The sequence below is a fragment of the Pyxicephalus adspersus genome, chromosome 6 (assembly GCF_032062135.1).
Source record: "Pyxicephalus adspersus chromosome 6, UCB_Pads_2.0, whole genome shotgun sequence".
NCBI lineage: Eukaryota > Metazoa > Chordata > Amphibia > Anura > Pyxicephalidae > Pyxicephalus > Pyxicephalus adspersus.
Window position 1 is genome coordinate 103,693,781 of NC_092863.1, and position 19,671 is coordinate 103,713,451.

General features: G+C 40.3%; 1 protein-coding gene across 2 annotated transcripts; it reads left to right on the forward strand.

Moving 5' to 3' along the window:
• Positions 1-4,166: 4,166 nt before the first annotated feature.
• PIGO (phosphatidylinositol glycan anchor biosynthesis class O) lies at positions 4,167-18,247 on the forward strand. Of its 2 annotated transcripts, XM_072413536.1 has the most exons (11): positions 4,167-4,252; positions 5,875-6,368; positions 8,192-8,335; positions 9,326-9,449; positions 10,486-10,645; positions 10,803-10,982; positions 12,495-14,067; positions 14,497-14,700; positions 15,053-15,258; positions 15,909-15,979; positions 16,879-18,247. In XM_072413536.1, the coding sequence occupies exons 2-11, from the start codon at positions 5,876-5,878 to the stop codon at positions 17,006-17,008; spliced, it is 3,285 nt and encodes a 1,094-aa protein (XP_072269637.1). In that variant the 5' UTR covers positions 4,167-4,252; position 5,875; the 3' UTR covers positions 17,009-18,247. The 2 variants fall into 2 exon arrangements, with proteins under 2 accessions (XP_072269637.1, XP_072269638.1); XM_072413537.1 differs by lacking the exons at positions 15,909-15,979; positions 16,879-18,247 and having other exon boundaries at positions 15,049-15,238.
• Positions 18,248-19,671: the final 1,424 nt, after the last annotated feature.

The following is a 19,671-nucleotide window of genomic DNA, read 5'->3' on the forward strand; positions in this document are numbered from 1 at the left end:
TCTGTTTTCTTTTTTGTCTCTTATGTGTATTTCTGTATTCTAGCTATAAAAGTGACCTTGCAGGTATCCATTAAATAAAAAATTAAATATACATGTTCCTATAAACAACCAGCCTAGTAATACATTTGTGATTGTAGGAGTGGAGCATGTAACTGTGTAAGGGTTTGTATTATGTGGCTCATGTGATGTGACGGACTTCTTGCTATAGATGGAACTTTTATTGACATGTGAGAACAATCAAATGTGGCTATTCTAAAATGAATGCATGAGTTTAAAACTGCAAACTGATTGGCATCAATGAAAAGAAACAACCCATGATGGGAGTTTCTACCTTTCAAACGAACCAATAAAATGAATACATTTAGCACAGTATAGAAAGGGTTAACCTTTTTTCTAGGAACTTATTTCAATGAATATAGCCTATGTAGGGATTTTGTCAAGTGTCAATAAACAATTGTCATTATCATCAGAACTTAACTATAAACAAATTTACAATGTCTGTACATCTTGCAGAAAAATGGTCTGCTGCTCACAAACTTAAAGGATTTTGAGAGGTCACAAAGGTCTAGAAGTCAAATACTTTGAGAAATTGTGGGATAACATAACATGTAGGGGATAGTCATTTGTTGCAAAATCTTTGTATATAGTATATCTTATTATTCCTTCTCATTTTAAATCATAAAGTCCACATCTTATGTTCACTTCAGTGAATTTGAACCTGCCAAGGCCGGAAGAGGTCAGCAGGTCTAATTCTCCTGTTAAGTTTAGAATGTTCTCCAAAGCATCTTAAACTGATGCCGTGGACAGAAGGTAAATCTGGTGGACACAGGCCTTAAGTATTTGACTTGAATGTAGTCCTACTGTTTATAGATGAAAGGGAAAGCTGGGGAATCTTGCTGCAGGATTTGTAGCTGAACTTTGATAAAATACTCTATCTCTAGAGAAGGGAGCAATGGGAGCTCACCGCTTAGTTTCTCTAACAAACTTTGTGAATTCTCCTTGCAGTCAGTCGTGCTAATTGCTCACAGTTGAACCTTTTATGTGTCTGGACTGAATGCTTACATTGAGTGCACTGGTTATAATAATAAGGGTCCAATGTGAATTCCGGGTGACCCAAAAGTCACAACACACTTCCTTTTTGTTTTTTGTTCCAGGTATCATTCGGAGAGACTTGAGGCTATCATCATATGACAACTTACGCTTTGCAGTTTTTTAAGCGTATTATTTCCTTAATCATGGCTCGGAGCAGCCTTGCAAAATTGACAGCAAAAAGTTTTTCAGTCCCCGACTGCAATTCAACGTGAGTTTGAGAAGCTTTATGGCCGTCGCACTGCTCCAATGCATAACACAATTTATGCTATCCAAGAGCGTATTCCACACGAGCATCATATTCTTCCGCTTGAAGTTTTTGAACAACGTGTAATTGAGTACGGGTGGAGCTTTATCACTCTCTGAGGAATCGGCTCAATCAAGCTTTTGTTGATGTTTAGTTCCACTGCAGCCCTCCAGATGGACTTTCCCTGGGTTTGAGCCAACACCTGCTCGAGGAGTTCAGTGTTTACATCCTGGTGGTAGTAGCCGGCCTTCTGCTGTGCGGTTTACCAAGAACAGATCCTGTTTGGGGAAACTTGCCATGGATAGCATAAAATGTGTTACGTGTAGGAGCAGGGTGACGGCCATAAAGCTTCTCAAACTCGCACTGGACTGCAGTCGGAAACTGAAAATCTTGCCAAGCAGCAATTTTGCAAACCTGCTCCAATATCAATTGGCGAGCCATGGATAAGGGAATGATACGCTTACAAAAACTGCAAAGCCTGTTGTCATATGCTGATGGGCTCACATTTCTCCAAATGATACCTGGAACGAAATAGAAAAGGAAGTGTGTAGTGACTTTTGGGACACCCCAAAAGTTTTTTTTTGTGAAGAACTCGCTTCACCATTTATATTCCCTTGATTTACCTTGGTCATCTTTATCCAATTCTTGCCAAGAAAGACAATGATTCTCCAAAAAACAGGATGGGAAGTGTGCATTTTTACAACCACCTTGTTCTTTTTTTATGGATTAGGACACTTGGGACGTGTTAAGGGTTCAGGTTATATGGCTGAAGGTAGAAATGATTAAAATGGTGTTATATAAATGGGTGGCTTTGAAGTTCCCCAATTGTCACGTTAAACTTTTGCCTTCACTCATTCCATATTGATTGAATTAGGTTGGCATTTACCTGTAGGGTTATAAATGTTAAGATAACAGTGTTCTCCAAAGAATTTATTTTTATCTGGGTGGGGAGAAGCTGTAGGCGGGTGGCCAAAAAGTCATGGTGGCAAATTTAGTGTTGCCATAAGAATCTGGTAACCTTTATAATTGTCCGCTTTCTACTGCCTGTTCTACTTTGTTCCAACTTTCTAATGCCACCTCCTTAGTATTTCCTATATTTCTATCATCTTTGTATTTTATCTCAATCTATCCCTTGCTCCTGCATTGTGTGTGACCAAGCTTTTCAGTAACCACCCGAAAACAGTCAGGTGGTTAATGAAAAGTGTTAGGCTATGCGCCCAGCTAAAAGGGGCCGGGGAGTAACCAGAGAAATATTTTAAACTTGTGTATTAAACCTGAAAAAGCTGTTATCTTGAGGAGTGAAACTTGCCTTGTCTAACAAATGTATAGATTAAAGTATTGCAGCAGGCATTTCTAACCTGACTTCAATACTTTGCATCTCTGGCATTGGCTGCATATTGGCTTAAATATTACTGATGCCAGAAATAGCCAAACAATTGGCATTTTCGGTAAGAAGTTGGTAACTGCACTTTTATTATTTCTTATAGTAGTCTTGAGCAGACCTGGCAACCAATTTAAATATGTAACCCCTTTGCTGCCAAGGATGTTATAATGTCCTTGGTAGCAAATGGCAGTACACACACACCCAGCCAATATATTGTGTTCACATTTCTATACCAGACTGGTGTCATATATATTTTTATATAAAATGTGTAAATGAGATTTTGATGACAAGCCAACAAGCTGAATTCCTTCACATAGAAAAAAAACTAAAAGGTAAAAGTACTTTGAGCGACTTGGTCCTCCTGTGTAGAGGTAAAGTGCTGGATTTTTATTGCCAAGGTCTAGAGGAAATCCACCAAGGATACCAGGACTTGGGTAAGATTACTCATTGCACTTTATTATGCATTATTTATCCTGGACCTAATAGAAGTTATGAACTTTAATTTGTGTCAAAAAACTGCAAATGTAGAACAAACATTTAGTCATTGGAATTGCCTGTGGTCTCCCTGCAGCAGAATGTTTCCTAATTACAGAAATCTATGCCTTGTTCAGAAGCCATCTTGGTAACATTGGGTTTTACTACCCCCTAGAACCACAGAGTAATTGGAGAATCGCCTGGAGATGTTGAGGAAGCACACATCCAGAATTTAGATGAAGTAGAGGCAGTTAGATGCTTCTTCAGCAAGCAGTGCAGAAATTATATCACCTAATCTATGGTGAGACTTGGAATAGTGCCTTAGACCTCACATTGCAGATATACCACTTTGAGGCATAGAGGTGCCTAGACAAGTGCATCATAATTTATTTATATTTCACACTTAATGTATGGAATTCTCTGTATCTTCCTAAAGAAGAAATTCAAATATGTTTTAAAGACATTTTCTATAGACTATACCATTATGATGGGTGTCCCTGGAGCCCACCTACTAGATTGTCAGCTCTTCGGGGCAGGGTCTGTATTAGTCTGTCATTTGCAATCCCTATTTAATGTACAGCGCTGTGTAAAATGTTGGCGCTATATAAATCCTGTTTAATAATAATAATTGTAGCCAGGCTTATGTTTGTGCTGCTAATGTAGACAACACGCACATGGCATGACAGTGTGCAATGATCATGCAACATGTAACATAAATTCATGATGCTATAATTTCAATATGGATCCACACACCATAAAATACCTATTTGTACCAAATCTCATTCACATCACTGGATTGCCAATTCTGCCCCAGCCAAAGATTTTGCTTCTATGCTTTGTATAAGGTATTTCTCGAATGCAGTTCCAACAATACCCTGGAGAGGTCACTCCTTCGCGCTGTTACCAGTCTGGCCTATGTTTGCTCTCTATGGTCTCATGCAGCCTTTCCTCTATCCCCCTCACCTTTCTATTGCTCTGTTGTCCTGGTGACCGAGCTCTGTTCTTCCGGGTCTTCCTGACCTCAGTGGAGTGAATGTGAGGAGACTGAGCAGGTACAGGTGAGTGCTGCAGCCTGGATTACATCAATATTTCATCTTTTATATGTTCTTATTACTATATTCCTGACTTATATCTAATATTTTGTGTTATATATAAATATTTATCACTGTCTGGTAATATATACCCTGTTGTCCTCTATCAATGTCTATTCTATGGTATATATATATGGCCTAATAATAACCTACCGCCCCCTATCGGTGTGTAATACTATTTGACCCGCCCCCCTGTCACAGACTGATTTAAAGAACATTTTTTCCCCTTTTGGTTTTTTTCTTGGATTTTTAAGAAAGTAAATTATGAAATTAGAACAATAATCAGGATTTCTTTCATTTTAGTGTTCCAGTTAATGTTAATTTTTTACTAGTACTATTATATATTTATATCCAAATCAGTTCTATTATTATTACTGCTGCTACTACAATAGATTTTGCTGTACTTTTCAAAACTTTTTCAAACTTTCCACAATTAATTGGAACGGTGCTTGCTCTCCATTCCAATTACCATGAACTCTATTAGAACTGAATGCTATAAAAATAATTTTAATAAGGCTGTCAGATCCATGACACTGATTACAGGATAAAACTTCAGCATAGCAAAGTCTTCCTCTTCTCTTTGTATGTACATTTTCTATTATATTTACTCTCAGACTTCAACACATTAAATGAATATGAATGACCAGGGATACCATTGTATGTATGGCTGCCTGGATGTGAGAACAGCAGGGAAACAATGTCAGGTGTAGGTTATTCCATGTTATCTGTAACTATAAATCTGCCCAACTTTATCAAGTTCATTGAAATTCTAAACCTTTCTGTAAACAGGACAGGTGTGTAAAGATATAGTGGACAATGGGAAATCTTTAACATTATTGGCTTTATATTGTAACCTTGCAGTGTATCTCCTAACCCAAAATAACATATCCCTTTATTATTGCCTTCCCCTGCAGCAAATAAATGCTGCATTTTTCTTTGTTTCCTAATGCTCCATATAACCGCCAAAGCTTTGAGAATCAACCCTTAGTAAACTATGTTCAATGATTCAACAGCACTGTGCACATGTGCATTGTGAGCATGCTGGTGCTTAATATTTGGCCCATGCTTTTATACACATTATTTTATCATTTATTTTATCATTGAATCCAGGTTAAAAAAATGTGGGAATTTTCAATGGAAGCCTTTTATTATTATTATTACACAGTATTTATATAGCGCCGACATATTAAACAAAGCTGTACAAAGTCTGTAGTCATGTGACTAGCTGTCCCTCAAAGGAGCTCACAATCTAATGTCCCTACCATAGTCATATGTCTTTAATACAGTCGAAGGTTAATTTTAGGGGAAGCCAATAACCTAACTGCATGTTTTTGGAATGTGGGAGGAAGCCGGAGTACCCAGAGGAAACCCACACAAACATGGGGAGAACCTGCAAACTCCATGCAGATAGTGTCCTGGCTGAGATTCGAACCTGTGACCTAGGGCTGTAAAGGTCGGAGTGCTAACCACTGAGCCACCGTGCTAACCTCTGAAAGATAACTGAATGAATAATAGCTACAGAGAGCATTTTGTTTATTTGTTATCTGCCAGCACCTGTTTATAAGGTATGTTACTCTTGTATTCCACAGGATGAAGAGGGCTCCGGTGCTCCTTTTCCTGGCCTGGCTGTCCATCCAGTTTTACTCCGGCATCTGGCTTTTCATGAGTGGTTTCCTCCTAATGAGAATAGAATTGAGCAACCAAAGTTTGTGTTCTCAGCCTCCTCATCCTGAACTTCTCAGCAGCCTCCAACAAAATGCGGCTTCCTGTTGGTTCCCACAAAGGTTCAACAAAGCCGTCATTGTAATCATCGATGCCTTGAAGTATGACTTTGCCAAATATGACCCAGCAAACACCAACCCAAAGCCTTACGAGAACAAGCTGGAAGTGATCCACCAACTTATCCAATCACAGCCTCGGCATGCCAGACTCTACCCCTTCCGGGCTGACCCTCCCACTACCACCATGCAGAGGATTAAAGGGGTCACTACAGGCTCGCTGCCAACCTTTGTAGATGTGGGCAGCAACTTTGCCAGCTATGCAATCCAGGAAGACAATTTGATTCATCAGATGGTTCAAAATGGTGAGTCAACGCTTGTCTTGCAACGTTTGGTCTTGGAAAAAGGCTTAAACATCATGTAGTTACCAGATGGAAACATTCCTTCAAGAGGAGACCACATGAGTTCTTCATAGTTCAGATGGTGACCTTGAGACATTGAGTGTTTTTATTCTTTATAGGCTTTGCTCGTACACTTATCATTGTGTACTGCCATATTACACAAACATTTCCCCTGACCAAACTTCTTTCTGTAGAAAAAATGTTGGAAAGTTAGGTCTGAAAAAAATACAACACCCTGATAAAAATGTATTTGACAAAATACAAAATATATTAGTATATACAAAATATACAAAATATATTTGAACAAGTGAAGTCATGGACCCCAGTGTAGGTGAGTATTCCAGTATGGTGTGATGGAAGCATCTTGCAAGTGCACAATGGGCCCTGACGCTGCCATTGTGGGTAACACCTCCAGGTTTATAGGGGAGGAGAGCATTAATGTATGGTGAACATCCAGATAAAATGTATTCATAATAGCTTGAAGGTAGAAACGTTTGTGACATGTCTTTCCTTCTAGGAACTCTGCTTAATATTTGATACCAGAACAAGGTTTGTACTAAGTCATTGGTTTAACTAATTCTGTGCTGTAATCTAGTTTTAACCAGTGCTGCTGAGTTTAAGTGAGTAGATTTTTGCATAAATCTTTATATTTCTGTTGTTGGAAACGATTTTTCACAATCGTTTCCAACAACAAAAAAAATGAAAGATGAATGAAGAAACAGCACTGTTCTGTATTAAGGACGGGAAGGAGAGAACAAGTGATTGGCACCCTGGTGCATTCTCCTCCTTTCACTTCAATTGCAGTCATTCATCTTCCGTGGTTCGTAGATCTGCCAGGACTGATCCATGAACAACATTGGACAGGCTCTCTACACACGTCAGATTCTCGTCTGAGACAAGCCCTGTGGATCGTATCGGACTAAATCATCTGACGTATGTACGTAGCCTTAAAAAGCACAATTTGCTAAAAGACATTTGTCTAGACCTTTTTCTTTTTATTACTTTGAGTTTTTATCTTTCCTGAAATTCCAGTGAATTGACAGTAAAAGAGAAAAGTATTTCATGTTAGGCTGAGAGATTGTTGCATATTATGGCCTGGCGTGAATGTTCATATTAAGTGACCTATGACGAGGATGCACTAGGACAGTGTTTCTCAGCCAAGGTTCCCCTATAGGTTGCTACAGGTTCCTAGAGCAATTTGTTTTTCATCTTTTTTCTCATTTCAATTTTTGGCAATCTGTAAGGGTGACATTCTTCCCATTTGCCAGTAATGTAAAAGGCATTCTTCCCACTGACCACTACGCTAATGTACTGGGGTCTGTGGATATATTAATTGTGGAAGGGGTTCCTTGAAGACCTGAAAATTATTTCGAGGCTTAAATGTCAAGAAAAGCTGCACCAGGGGTATCCAGAATCCTCACCTGCCCTTTGGTAGTCCCAGGTGCTTCTGGGTAAGGAAGCATGTGACCTTTTCTCATGTCACAGCGCTTCGATCCAGCAGCCAATCTCTAGACTCCAGTACTATCACTTCATAGAGGGAGTAACATCATAACCCTAGAATCCCACATTGGTAGTTTTAGTGGCTGCAGTGGGAGAGAAATTAAAAGGTTTTAAGGGTATTGGAGTGCTATGTTTGCTTATCAAATAAATAACTGTTTTTGGCTTTTTTTGTACTACCAATATCAGTTCTCATCCTGAAAACTGAATTGTTGACCAGTCTTGTTTCAGCAGCCACCTAGCAGAATTACTGATTGTTCTGTTCATATCCTGATGCTGTTCATATTTAGGGAAGAGAGTGGTGTTCATGGGAGACGATACCTGGGATGGACTGTTTCCAAAGAAGTTCTACAAGTCCTATTTCTTTCCTTCCTTCAACGTAAAGGACCTTCACACTGTGGATGATGGAATCATGCAGCACCTCTATCCTACAGGTGGGTGAAAAGCTGATCCAGACATTCTTCACTGACAGAAAGTCTATTTTGTGTCCAAGATTTTTGTAGAGCTGCCCCGATTCTTTGGAATGGTCTTCCTTGTCCTATGGGACCTGCTCCTACTTTCTGCTCATTTAAAAGAGCCCTTAAAAACCCATCTTTTTATACTTGCCGGGCCATCTTCTTCTGTCTCCTAAACCCCTCACTACTCACCGACCATTTCATATCTCCATTCCTATTGTGTGATACTTCTTCCACCTCCTAGATTGTAAGCTCTTCTGGGCAGGATCCTGTCCTCCTCCTGTGTCACTGTCTGTCATTCGCAAACCCTATTTAATGTACAGCGCTGTGTAATATGTTGGCGCTATAAAAATCCTGTTTATTAATAATAATATGAATTAATATTATTATCCCTTATTTTTAATTATCCAGCATATTAGACATTTTAAGGGGTGCAAATGGCAAACTACAGACAAAGAGAATCATTTGAATGGATATTCAGTCTAGAAGTTGAGTAGCGCAGTACAAAGGGGGACACTTAATTTTTTCCTTTATTATTGGTAGGTCTTAACAAGACCAGGTATAGTACCCACTACTTTCCTGGAAGTCACAATATTAAAATCCTGAAATGCTATGCTTTTACTTAACCATTTAATATATTGGCATTTCCGATCTGCAGCCACTAATTCCTGTTTACACATCACAGTAATGGCTGCATGACATTTCTACAAAGCAGATTTCCTGATGGATGGTGGATTGTGTTTGTTCTATTTGCATCAGGTCTTCCACCTGGGCCTTTGTAACTGAGAAGGAAAACAATAAGGAGACAGGAAGTGTTTGTCACCCATTAGCAGGAAATGCCTCCATAGCAGAAAGTAAAGATTTAATGGAAAATTACTTTTTTATGCCTGCTATAGTGTTTTTTTCAACAGCTTGGCTGTTCTACATGTGTTCCATAAAATATTTATATATCTTCTCCTCTCCTCTTAGTGGACGGAGGAGATTGGGACATTGTAATTGCCCATTTTCTTGGGGTGGATCACTGTGGACACAAGCATGGACCAGACCACCCAGAGACTGCCAAGAAACTCACACAGATGAATGATATGATCAGGTAAGAAGACCCCCTACTAAGCTTGACAGCTATGGTGATAGCATAAATGGGTGTAACTATCACACCGAAAGTGGCCTATCTGCACTACGCTGCATGACCTAAGGGGTCCCAGATTTGCCACATTTCTACCAAGTCATAGGCTGCTTTAAAGAGTGCAGTCTCTCTGGCCCTGCCTCTCCTCCACAGTTACAAAACAGTTCATGAATACATTGCCACGGCCTGCCTGCGGTCAAGTAACTCTTTTTCTGTAGTGTATTATGATCCAAGCTGATGTAATGACATCTCTGCTCCTTGCTGTTGGAGGCCATGGGGTCCCAGGACTCCCAGTCTGTCCCTCCCACTTTACAAGAATACATTTTCACAGGGAATTAGTCTGTCTTCCTGCCTGCCTGGTAACACATCCTTGTTATAATCCAGTATACAGTTCTGTCTACCGCTATGGTAATAATTTGACTTCATTGCATAATAAATAGACTTTTAAGAAGTAAGTAACATAGAGGAGGGGTAAAACACTCCTTTAAAGTCAAAAGAGTTGTGTAGGAGAAAACGTGAATGAACCTTGAGTTCAGTTTTAACATTGGAGCATGTATGCATTCTTGCAGATCTCTATTACCTTACATTTCTTTATAAAACCAAGTGATATAAATATTCCCTTGCAGGAAGTTCCTTCTAGAGAACAATTTTACCAGGAAGGTGTGTAATAAAGCAGTTGCATGCCCAACCTAACACCCCTTGAATAGTGCCCTTTGTTAAGCCATTTGTTACATGTTTTAAAAATGCTGCTGTCAAAAAATAAGAACTTAGAACAAAGGGCAAGAGTTAGAGGAGCCACATTGTTCTTTGTAGTGATGCTTTTTGTCTCTCTGCAAATATGGGAGTATAGTGACATCCTGGGGAAGGTGTGGCATACTTATGGGATTTGAGCCGTGCACCCAGCAGACCAGAAACCAGAGGTCATAGAGAATCCCAGGTTCTGTGCCAGCCAGGAGACCTTTTGGAAAACCTACTATCCTGCTAATATAAATATTTTCCACAGCTCTCTTATAGAACACCTGGAGGACAAGACTTTGTTGGTGGTGGCTGGGGACCACGGGATGACGGACACTGGAGACCACGGCGGGGACAGTGAGAAGGAAGTGACTGCAGCTCTCTTCTTGTACAGCAAAGCCCCTCTTTTCTCCAAGCAGCTCCTGGAGGTACTTTGTTTTTTGCATAAACCAAGATTATGTATAAGTGCATATATTACTTAAAATCTTATATCATACATAGACATGAAATACTCCAAAATTATTTCAGGTTGTGGATCACTTATTTGAACTGTGTTCTGTTTATCTGACTGTTGTTCTGTTGTAGGAGCCAGAAGCCATTCCCCAGGTGAATTTGGTCCCAAGCCTGTCTCTTCTCTTAGATGTCCCCATCCCATACAGTAACCTGGGAGCCGTTATCAGCGACCTCTTCTGGTGGTCAGAAGACGAAAATGACATATCATCCCTCCTAACAAAGACAAGGGCTTATCAAATTAATGCTCAACAGGTCCGTGTGCTTAAAATGTAAATATATTATGTCCCCCCTCCTATTGTGTGTTACTTCCTAGATTGTAAGCTCTTCGGGGAAGGGTCCTCTCCTTCTCCTTTGTCACTTTCTGTATCTGTCTGCAACCCCTATTTAATGTACAGCGATGCATAAAACGCAGATTGTGCCATCTGACTGGTTGCCAGTCGGATAACCAGTGACACTGAATTAGACTTTGATAAAGGGGAGAATTAAATTCTAAGAAGACCTGCCATGTAACGACAACAGCATATGACCGTCTTAGAAGGGGTACCTATTGTATGGAGGTGTGGGATTTGATGGGTCCAATCAGTACTCATTTCTTGAGCCCCTCTGGTGTTAAATGGTAGCAGGAAACTAAAAAGCTGTGCCTAATTGCTTGGTAAAACTAGTTTAATGCAAAATAAGAAAAAAAAACAGATGCAGTATCTCCATTTTATGCAACTTTCATTGTGTTTCTTTTCCTTTTATAGGCCCTGCAAACTTCTAAAAGTGTCTGTTAATTTGCAAAAATGCTCTTTAATTTCCTATTGTGCAATGACAATGCAGAATATTTATATTTACTGAAAGCTGTCAGTCCTGCCCATTTTTTTTTTCTTTCAGAATATACACTTGTCTCACCTTTTCACTGAAATCAACACAAACCTCTGTACTGTTAACCTAAAACTTGCTCCATATCCCCTTACCCTTGTCAATGGTGAACTCCTCCCCTTAAAGGTTTTCCAGCACCTCTTCCACATTTGACAGAACAATAAGTCACAACCTCCTGCTCCTAGGTGTTGTATTTGTGCTCGTGCTGGTACATTTTTGCACAGTTCTGTAGTGGATCTGAAAAGTGTCCTACTGTCAATTTGATTTAACCCCCCTAGCGGAGTTCCCAAGTGTGACTCGGGTTGGATTTTCCAGGCAAAAAGTGGTAATCCTGACGCAGGTCCTGGGGACACGTCCTTCTTCCTCGATCTACAGCTGGAGAATGCAGCAAGAATCTTCAGGGTTTCCCAGGGACTTCAGTGCCTGTGTTAGTGCGGGTGGGCGGATCAGTGGGAAATTCAAATAATTTTGTATTGGATTCAATACAAAATGGCTGTATTGAGTCCCAATACAAGGAAATAATATAATTTATATATAATTATATAATATACAAGCTACTGTACAGTTGTATTATATATTTTTTTAACAGATTTTTGTGTTTAATTTAAAGTTTATTATTAAATTTGTTAAATTTTTTAATTATTGGTGAGTTATGCCTAAGAATTATAGCCTACAATGAAAAAAATAATTTCCATGGAAAAAACTACCGCTTTTTGCATGGAACTTTGGATGGAATTTAACCACTAGGGAGGTTAAGAAACCAAGGATTGAAATGTAAAAAAATGATGCTTTTATATCTGTTAGATAAGGGATGGGTTACTTAGTATGTAATGTTTTCTTTTTGTTCTGTTAAGCTACCTTTTGTACCTAGGACTCTCATAATTTATGTGTTTGCTCTCGCAGGTATCCCGTTATCTGTCTTCCTATTCCCAGGCTGCCGGGGACCTTCCAGCTGATAAGTTGAGGCTACTTGATGATCTTTTTTCCTCCACCATGGCAGAATACAAGCAGCTGATGTCGGAGTGGGACCGGCATGCATTGACCGAGACAGAAATGAAAGATCGACTGACACATCTGGTACAGAAAATGCAACTCTACCTCAACCAAGCCCGTCACGTGTGTATGGAGTCCTGGGCTCGCTTTCATCCAGTCTGCATGATCTTTGGAAGCTTTATCCTGCTCATGTCATGCATTCTATGTTATGTAGTTTCTGAGGCTGGATCGACAATGAATGTGTCCTACAAGCATCTGTTGGGATATCCAGTGTTTATCTCACTGTTGTTGACTGTTTTACTCAGCCTGGGTACATGGATGTCATTTTTAAATATGGATCTAGTTTCTCTTTGTGCTGTCTTTACCATCATCTCTCAGTTCAGCTTTCTCTACATCTTCAGATCAAAGAGGTATGCACAAAAAAGATGGTGGTGCAGGCCCACCTCTCTCTTGTTCTCAGGTCCCCTTATGGTGCTTTTTTTCCGCTGCTGTGCCCTGTTTTCAGACAGTTTTGTTGTGGCGGAGGGAAAGGCAGCTCCTTATTTTCTTATTTTTTTACTCTCTCTGACAGTGGCTAAGCTACACTGGGATGGCAAACTGACACTCCCAACTTTTACCCCATTAGGAAGTGAATCACTGAAACCTTCTCTTACACCAGCCTATAAGAAGGATGGATCCAGGTTGTTAATGTTGCTCGCAGCATTGGGACTGTGCATTCGCCTCTCCAGCTTTTTTCACAACTGTCGGGAAGAGACACCAGATTGTCAGCCGTCCCCTTTTCTGATTCCCTTGTTTAGCGTTCTGGATCCAGAGCTCAACAACTTCTCTTACATCTGTTGCGTCCTGTGCCTGGGAGTTATTATCTACCTCATTAGGAAGTGGCTTCAGCACTATGGAAACCTTAACAGCTCCTCTCCGCTGGTACTGTATGTGCGATGGGGCTTCCCGCTTATAGCACTGGGGATTTCTTGCTTTTGGGCTTTTAGTTCTGGTACAGAAGACAGCTTCGCCAAGCTGCGGGAGCTCACACACCTAGCCCTGGTGGCCTGTCCCAGAGCCATATATGTCTTTGCTGGAATGGGTCTTCTGCTTATCTTTTGGAAACCTTTAACTGTTTATTTGAAGAAGAGTCAGGACTCCAGCGTCGACAACACAGTGACCACTTTTGGTGGAGCTCCGGGATCCCAGGCAGAGCTTCAGCATGTCATCCCACAGATCTACAGGAAGATGCAGCGCACGCTAAAGAGCCGGCTACAGCATGGGGAGGAGGCAGGAAAGAAAGGGGCAGCATTGGAGGCTTACGGACTTGGCAGCGTGTACTCTGCCACCATGGTCATTACATTGTCTCTGCTAACACTTGTTCTCATAATGTTACATAGTGAACGAATGACCCCTGCCTTTCTCCTCCTATTATTAGAGGCATTGGTAATCCTCCAAATCCACGGACATGTCTCCAACCTGTACTGGGCACCTGATGACAGCAGTGAGTTAATGTCACTTTATTAGTAAAGTTTTCATTTGATGATTGGATAAAATGGAAAAGGTTTTATTTGTGTTACAAATGATTTGCCAACATGTTGTGGGGGGTTACAGGAGAACCCGTTTCAACAAGGCTGGAATTTAAGGGTGAGGGTAACAAATAGCTACTGAGGAGTGTGGTGTCACCTTTTCTAGCTTCGGTTTGGCAGCCAAAGATGTAATATACACAAGCTTGTTAACATGACAAGTCATGTGAACAGCCTCTCCTCCAATCATGGTTCCACAGTGCACTTTGCATTTTATAGCCACCCCTGCAAAATGGGGAACAAGAAAATATAGACCTTGATAATAAATACTGTAAAATTGTCCTTATATATCTGGATTGACCTTGGGATGGTTAAAATAATTTAATTACTTTTGTCATTTTGCACAGACCTGTTTTGCGTCCCATGGTACGCAGTCATAGCGTGGGCTCTCGCTGCCACCCAGAACTTCTACTCCACTGGTCACCAGCCAGTTTTCCCTGCCATTCACTGGAACTCAGCCTTTGTGGGCTTTCAGGATGGACATACAACCAACATCATTCCAGCCCTTCTAGTCGCTGCCAACACCTTCTGCTCCAACATCCTTTTCTCAGGTAACAATTATTGCATATGTGTGATCTTTCTAGATAATATCACTAAAAATTGCTGGTAGTTTAAAGGAAGGTCACAAAATTCAGCATTATATAAATTGTGCAATAAGGTGGCTCTATAAATCCACCCATAACCTAAATACAGGAGATGACTGAACATTTCACATGCTGGCTAGATTTTCAAACACGTGATCCTTGAGATTTTATTACTGTACACTAAGAATAGAAAATAAGTGGGGTTGGGGTATTTTTAGGGGTGTTAATTAGTGGGGCATGTCCTTGCATTGTAAAAAAAAAACAGTAAAGTTCTTCCTAAATATCTTTGATATAAATTGTATCTTCTCCCCTGAGGAAGCCGGATCCTGCTTACTGCTGCTTTGGCCATTCCTATGTGAATCCCCTACTGGTCGCAGAAAGAAAGGCAAGAAAGAGACTCGAGAAGAGGAGACTGAGGATGAAGACATGCCTCTAATGGAGATGAGGCTGAGAGAGAATCCTGACAGCTTCAGTGTTGCTCTGTTGCAACTTGGGACCAAATACCTTTTCATCCAAGGAGTGCAGGTAATAAACCAACAGCTAGTGAATGCACATTTTTTATGCAGGGAGTACAGGTACTGAGCCAGCTGTTACTGCGATCACACACAATCAAAATCCAGAAAGTGCAAGTCAGTGCTAGTGTTAGTCAATGCACATTATTCATGCAGAGAGTCAGTTGTTACTGTGACTGCACACACTTCTCATGCAGGGAGTACAGGTACTGATCCAGCTGTTACTGTGACTACACACATTCAGAATCCAGGAAGTGTAAGTACCAAGTCTACTGTTACAATACCTGGATATACTCTTTATCCAGGGAGTGCAAGTACTGAGCCAGCAGTTAATAAAGCCACACAAACTGTTCATTCTAACAGTACAGGTATTGGACTACACAGCCTCTTTTTAATGTGACCACATATGCTCCTAGTCCAGGTAGTATAAGTATTAAGTTTGCTTTTATTGTAACTTTACACATATCTCATCCAGTTGTTACTAGGATTGGCCTAACATTAACCTGTCAATTTCTAGACATTTATGGGGCTGTTAGAGTGAAATTAGGCTTTACAATATTACTCTTGTCCTAACATCAGACAAACCTCAGCCTGGTCTATTGCAACTAAAAAAATACAATAGTAGTAATTGGGGGGTAACATTTGCTTTTTGTTTCATTGCAGCTCCTGTCTTGTGTCTGTGCAGCCATGATACTTCGGCGTCATCTCATGGTGTGGAAAGTGTTTGCGCCAAAGTAAGTTAAAGCTACCTGTATCTGAACTGACCACATACAATACATCTCCCTAGGCTGAAGATGGAGGATATAATGTAGTTGTGTGAATAGGCATTTATTCACTCTTTCTACAGATTTACTTCATTAAAAATAATTTAGAGGAGCATTCATTGCTACCAAGAAGCCCCCAGAATTTTAAGAGTACCATAGATTAGATGTAGGCAGCCCCAGAGAATTGGAAATGTGCGAGTATGGCCAAATTAATATGGGTGTAGTCAGTGATGATAGGGTAGTAACATAAATCATACATTGGTTGTCAGTGAGCCCCTCCACCTTTTTACGTATTTCTATTTTTACATTGGTGGGCAGTGAGCTTCCCAATTATAGTTCTGTTTATTATCATAGTATTAACATAATATTAAGTATATAAGTGTGTGTATGTGTATATATATATATATATATATGTATATAAGTAATAATATGTATTCCAATATATCCCCCCAGTCCAACCATCTTGTCCTCTCCTTTCCCATATACAGAGCAGTTAAAGAAAGCAGTGAAAGGCGCTATATAAATCTTTTTTCATTAATAATATTAATTATAATGATAATAATAAAAAATTCAAAGCTCTGTAAAGAAGGGGGGCCAGACTTGGCATTTTAGAGCTGAACTTTAGTCAGCTATAAAAAGCATAAATTAATATCTTAAAACATTGGTTATAGTTTTTAAATAAAAGTGTAAGTACCTGAATCTGATCTAGACAGATACAGACAGTGACACAGGAGGAGGGGAGGACCCGAAGAGCTTACAATTTAGAAATAAAGATTTACAAATCCTGTGACAGGTAAACATTCCCATTATATGTATTTTGACGATGCATTTAGCTATATTGCTCCTTTAATCTCCTCTCCTTCTCTTAGGTTCCTATTTGAAGCCCTGGGCTTCACAATCAGCAGCATCTTTGTGGTGTGTGGGATTGCGCTGGTCCTGAGGGTGGACTGTGTCGTCAGTGACTGGTTCCGGAGCCTTTTGGTCCATAAGAACAGGTAGCAGCGAAGAGCGGACTGAGACACTGCTCAGAACTCACTCTGTGCCTTTACAGCTCAGGACGTCAGGCCGTTGCTCTAATAACACTCCTCTCGCTGGCAGAACCCAAACCTTTCTGCCATATCTGTTGGGATCTGTCAGAAAATATTCATCAATTTCGAGTATTTGCCAAGAGACGACATCAGCTGGGACGTGCCTGGCGTGTATCAGCAGCCATTTTTCTGAGGGCTTTCCTGTATTTACCACGGACAGCACACAATTCTATATCGTGGCCACAACAGGGAGAGCGGTGTGGGTGGACTGTATTTTATCGGGAAATAATTGTAGCGTTTGGGAGAAGAAAAAAAAAAAAGCAAAATAATAGAAGAGCGCCTTACCGACTACTGCCAGGAGCTCTCCATTGATGTACAGTGTGTTAGTGACCGCATGATAACGTATGCTTGAGTATGTGAGTGCAAATGGGGCTAGAGTCTTCTGAAATAAAGGGAATTATGGGCTACATTATCACTAGTGTCTTCTTGTATGTGTCACATGAAAAAGGATGGCAAACTTATACTTGTATTTGTGCAATTATGTACTGCATTTGTCAACTATTTTCTACCATGGCACTCAAAGCTCCCCCATGCGGTCTCCCATCAAAGTACTAACTAGGCCTGACCATGCTTAGCTTCCAACATCAGAATTTATCGGATGTTTTGGCGTTGATTTTTACCTACGGGCATGTTTTTGGTATGTGGTAAGAAACCCATTCAAACATGAACAACATACAACCCCCATGCAGATAGTATCTATCATAGGCTGGAGGATGAACCAGACCTGTACCTGTTGCTGAACTGTAGAAGATAAAAGGCAGGTCTATCTCCTTACCAGACGGGGTGGTGCTATGTGGAAGAGCTGTGTAAACCTTAAAACTGGATGGCCAGAAATGCAAATTCTTTGGCAGGTGAATAAGTTTCATTATATGTATTTCATCAGTTTATTGTGTAATAATGGCATTCAGTTGGAACTTACATCTCTGCTTTAATTCAATTTAAAAGTGCAACATTACTGATGTGCTACTACAAATAGGAGAATCTGAGAAAAAAGGTATTAAAGATAAGGTATATGGAACCTGTCACTTGTGTGCAGGTTTTCTGGGAGAAACCACTGTGTGCCGTGATGAACAGGAAATCAACACTTCATGTATTGTTAAAGTCATCTGTGCACCTTACCTAGGGCATGCCAAATAAATCCTTTAAAGTATATGACATTGCAGGCAATAAATGTTTACATTTCCTCTGATGATTTATGGTTTAAACAAAATGTAATGAATATGTGCATAAAAAAAAGAGATTGGGTGAAAAAGGATATTCATCCCAGAGTTCAGCTTTAAAATTTAGTGTAGTCAGTTGCACCCACCGGTCACTAGATGGCACCAGTGTCCCCATTTATCACATGATATTCCTTTATTGTGTCCATATGGGCACACAAAGAAGATTATAGCTGTCATTATATTAATATATCAGATGTCTCATGCTGGTTGTATCGCCCCTACTCTCTCCTATATATCTGGAAATAATAGATGAAAAGACGGTGAGTAATAATAATGACCCTTGGCTTAATGTATCCTCAATAAATGTCCGTCTTTCCTGTGTCTCAGTGTATGGAGCTTTATACTGATAGCCGAAAAAAGCTTCACTGGATGAAAATACTGGGGGTGCCAGGCGATCCCCCTGGACAGCTGCTGTAATGGAAATGAGCAATTTGGGGGGATTAGGAAACCGGCTTCATTAATTATTGCTCACCCACATACGCCCAATTGCCAGAGACCCCCATATCCTCCTCTCCTCGATTCCTTTTGTCTCTCTTCTCTCATCTTTTCCCATCTCATTCACACCTTCCCCACTCATCTCTCTTCTTACCTGCCCACTTTCTCTATTTCTTTTCCCCAACCTCCATTACTTAATGCCGCCCCCGATAAGCCGAAATCGTGTCAGTGCCGCCCTATCGCCCACAATCCTTTTTCCCCTTTGTCTCTCTTCTCCCGCCCTTCTTCACTTTCACCTTTTCACTTTTCTACCACCCCTTTCCACACTCATCTCTCTCGTCCTCTTTCATGCCTGAATCCCCCCAACCCTCCCCATCTACCCCACCTCTTCCCAGAAATTGCCTCTGGGCAGCTGCTGTGAATGTAAATGAGCTACAGATAGTCCCCGGGTTACATACAAGCTAGGGACTGTAGGTTTGTTCTTAAGTTGAATTTGTATGCAAGTCGGAACAGGTGCATTATTTTATTAAATACAAAAAGCACAGATGGTTGTCTCAACAGCAAAAAAAAAAAAAATAATCTTTATGGAGCCTAGACATTTATTAAGTTCTGGAGCAAGCTGTGCTTTGATATGCAAAAAGAAACAACTGAGTTTGTTTTGGTCATTAAAGAGTTACAAGAGCTTGCAGAAAGAGCTCAGTCCTTAAAGCGTACCTAAACTCAGAATTTTCACTTTACATAAAAGGGTAGACAACCCTTTTATGTAAGGTAAAAATTCTGTTTATTTGTGTAAAACATCCTTTTTTTTTTTTTTGCAGTGCTGCCCCTTAATTCTCGATTGCCTAGGAGATTGAGAATGAATGGGAGCACAGAGCCTTACGTCACATATCCCAGGAGGCTCTTGGCCCTTTTCCCAAAA

Bases quoted from the DNA above. Each gene is read 5' to 3' on its own strand.
- PIGO (XM_072413536.1), top strand. From the start codon at position 5,876: ATGAAGAGGGCTCCGGTGCTCCTTTTCCTGGCCTGGCTGTCCATCCAG. The intron at 14,701-15,052 runs GTAACAATTATT...CCCCTGAGGAAG, and splicing joins CTCCAACATCCTTTTCTCAG to CCGGATCCTGCTTACTGCTG. The intron at 15,259-15,908 runs GTAATAAACCAA...GTTTCATTGCAG, and splicing joins TTTTCATCCAAGGAGTGCAG to CTCCTGTCTTGTGTCTGTGC.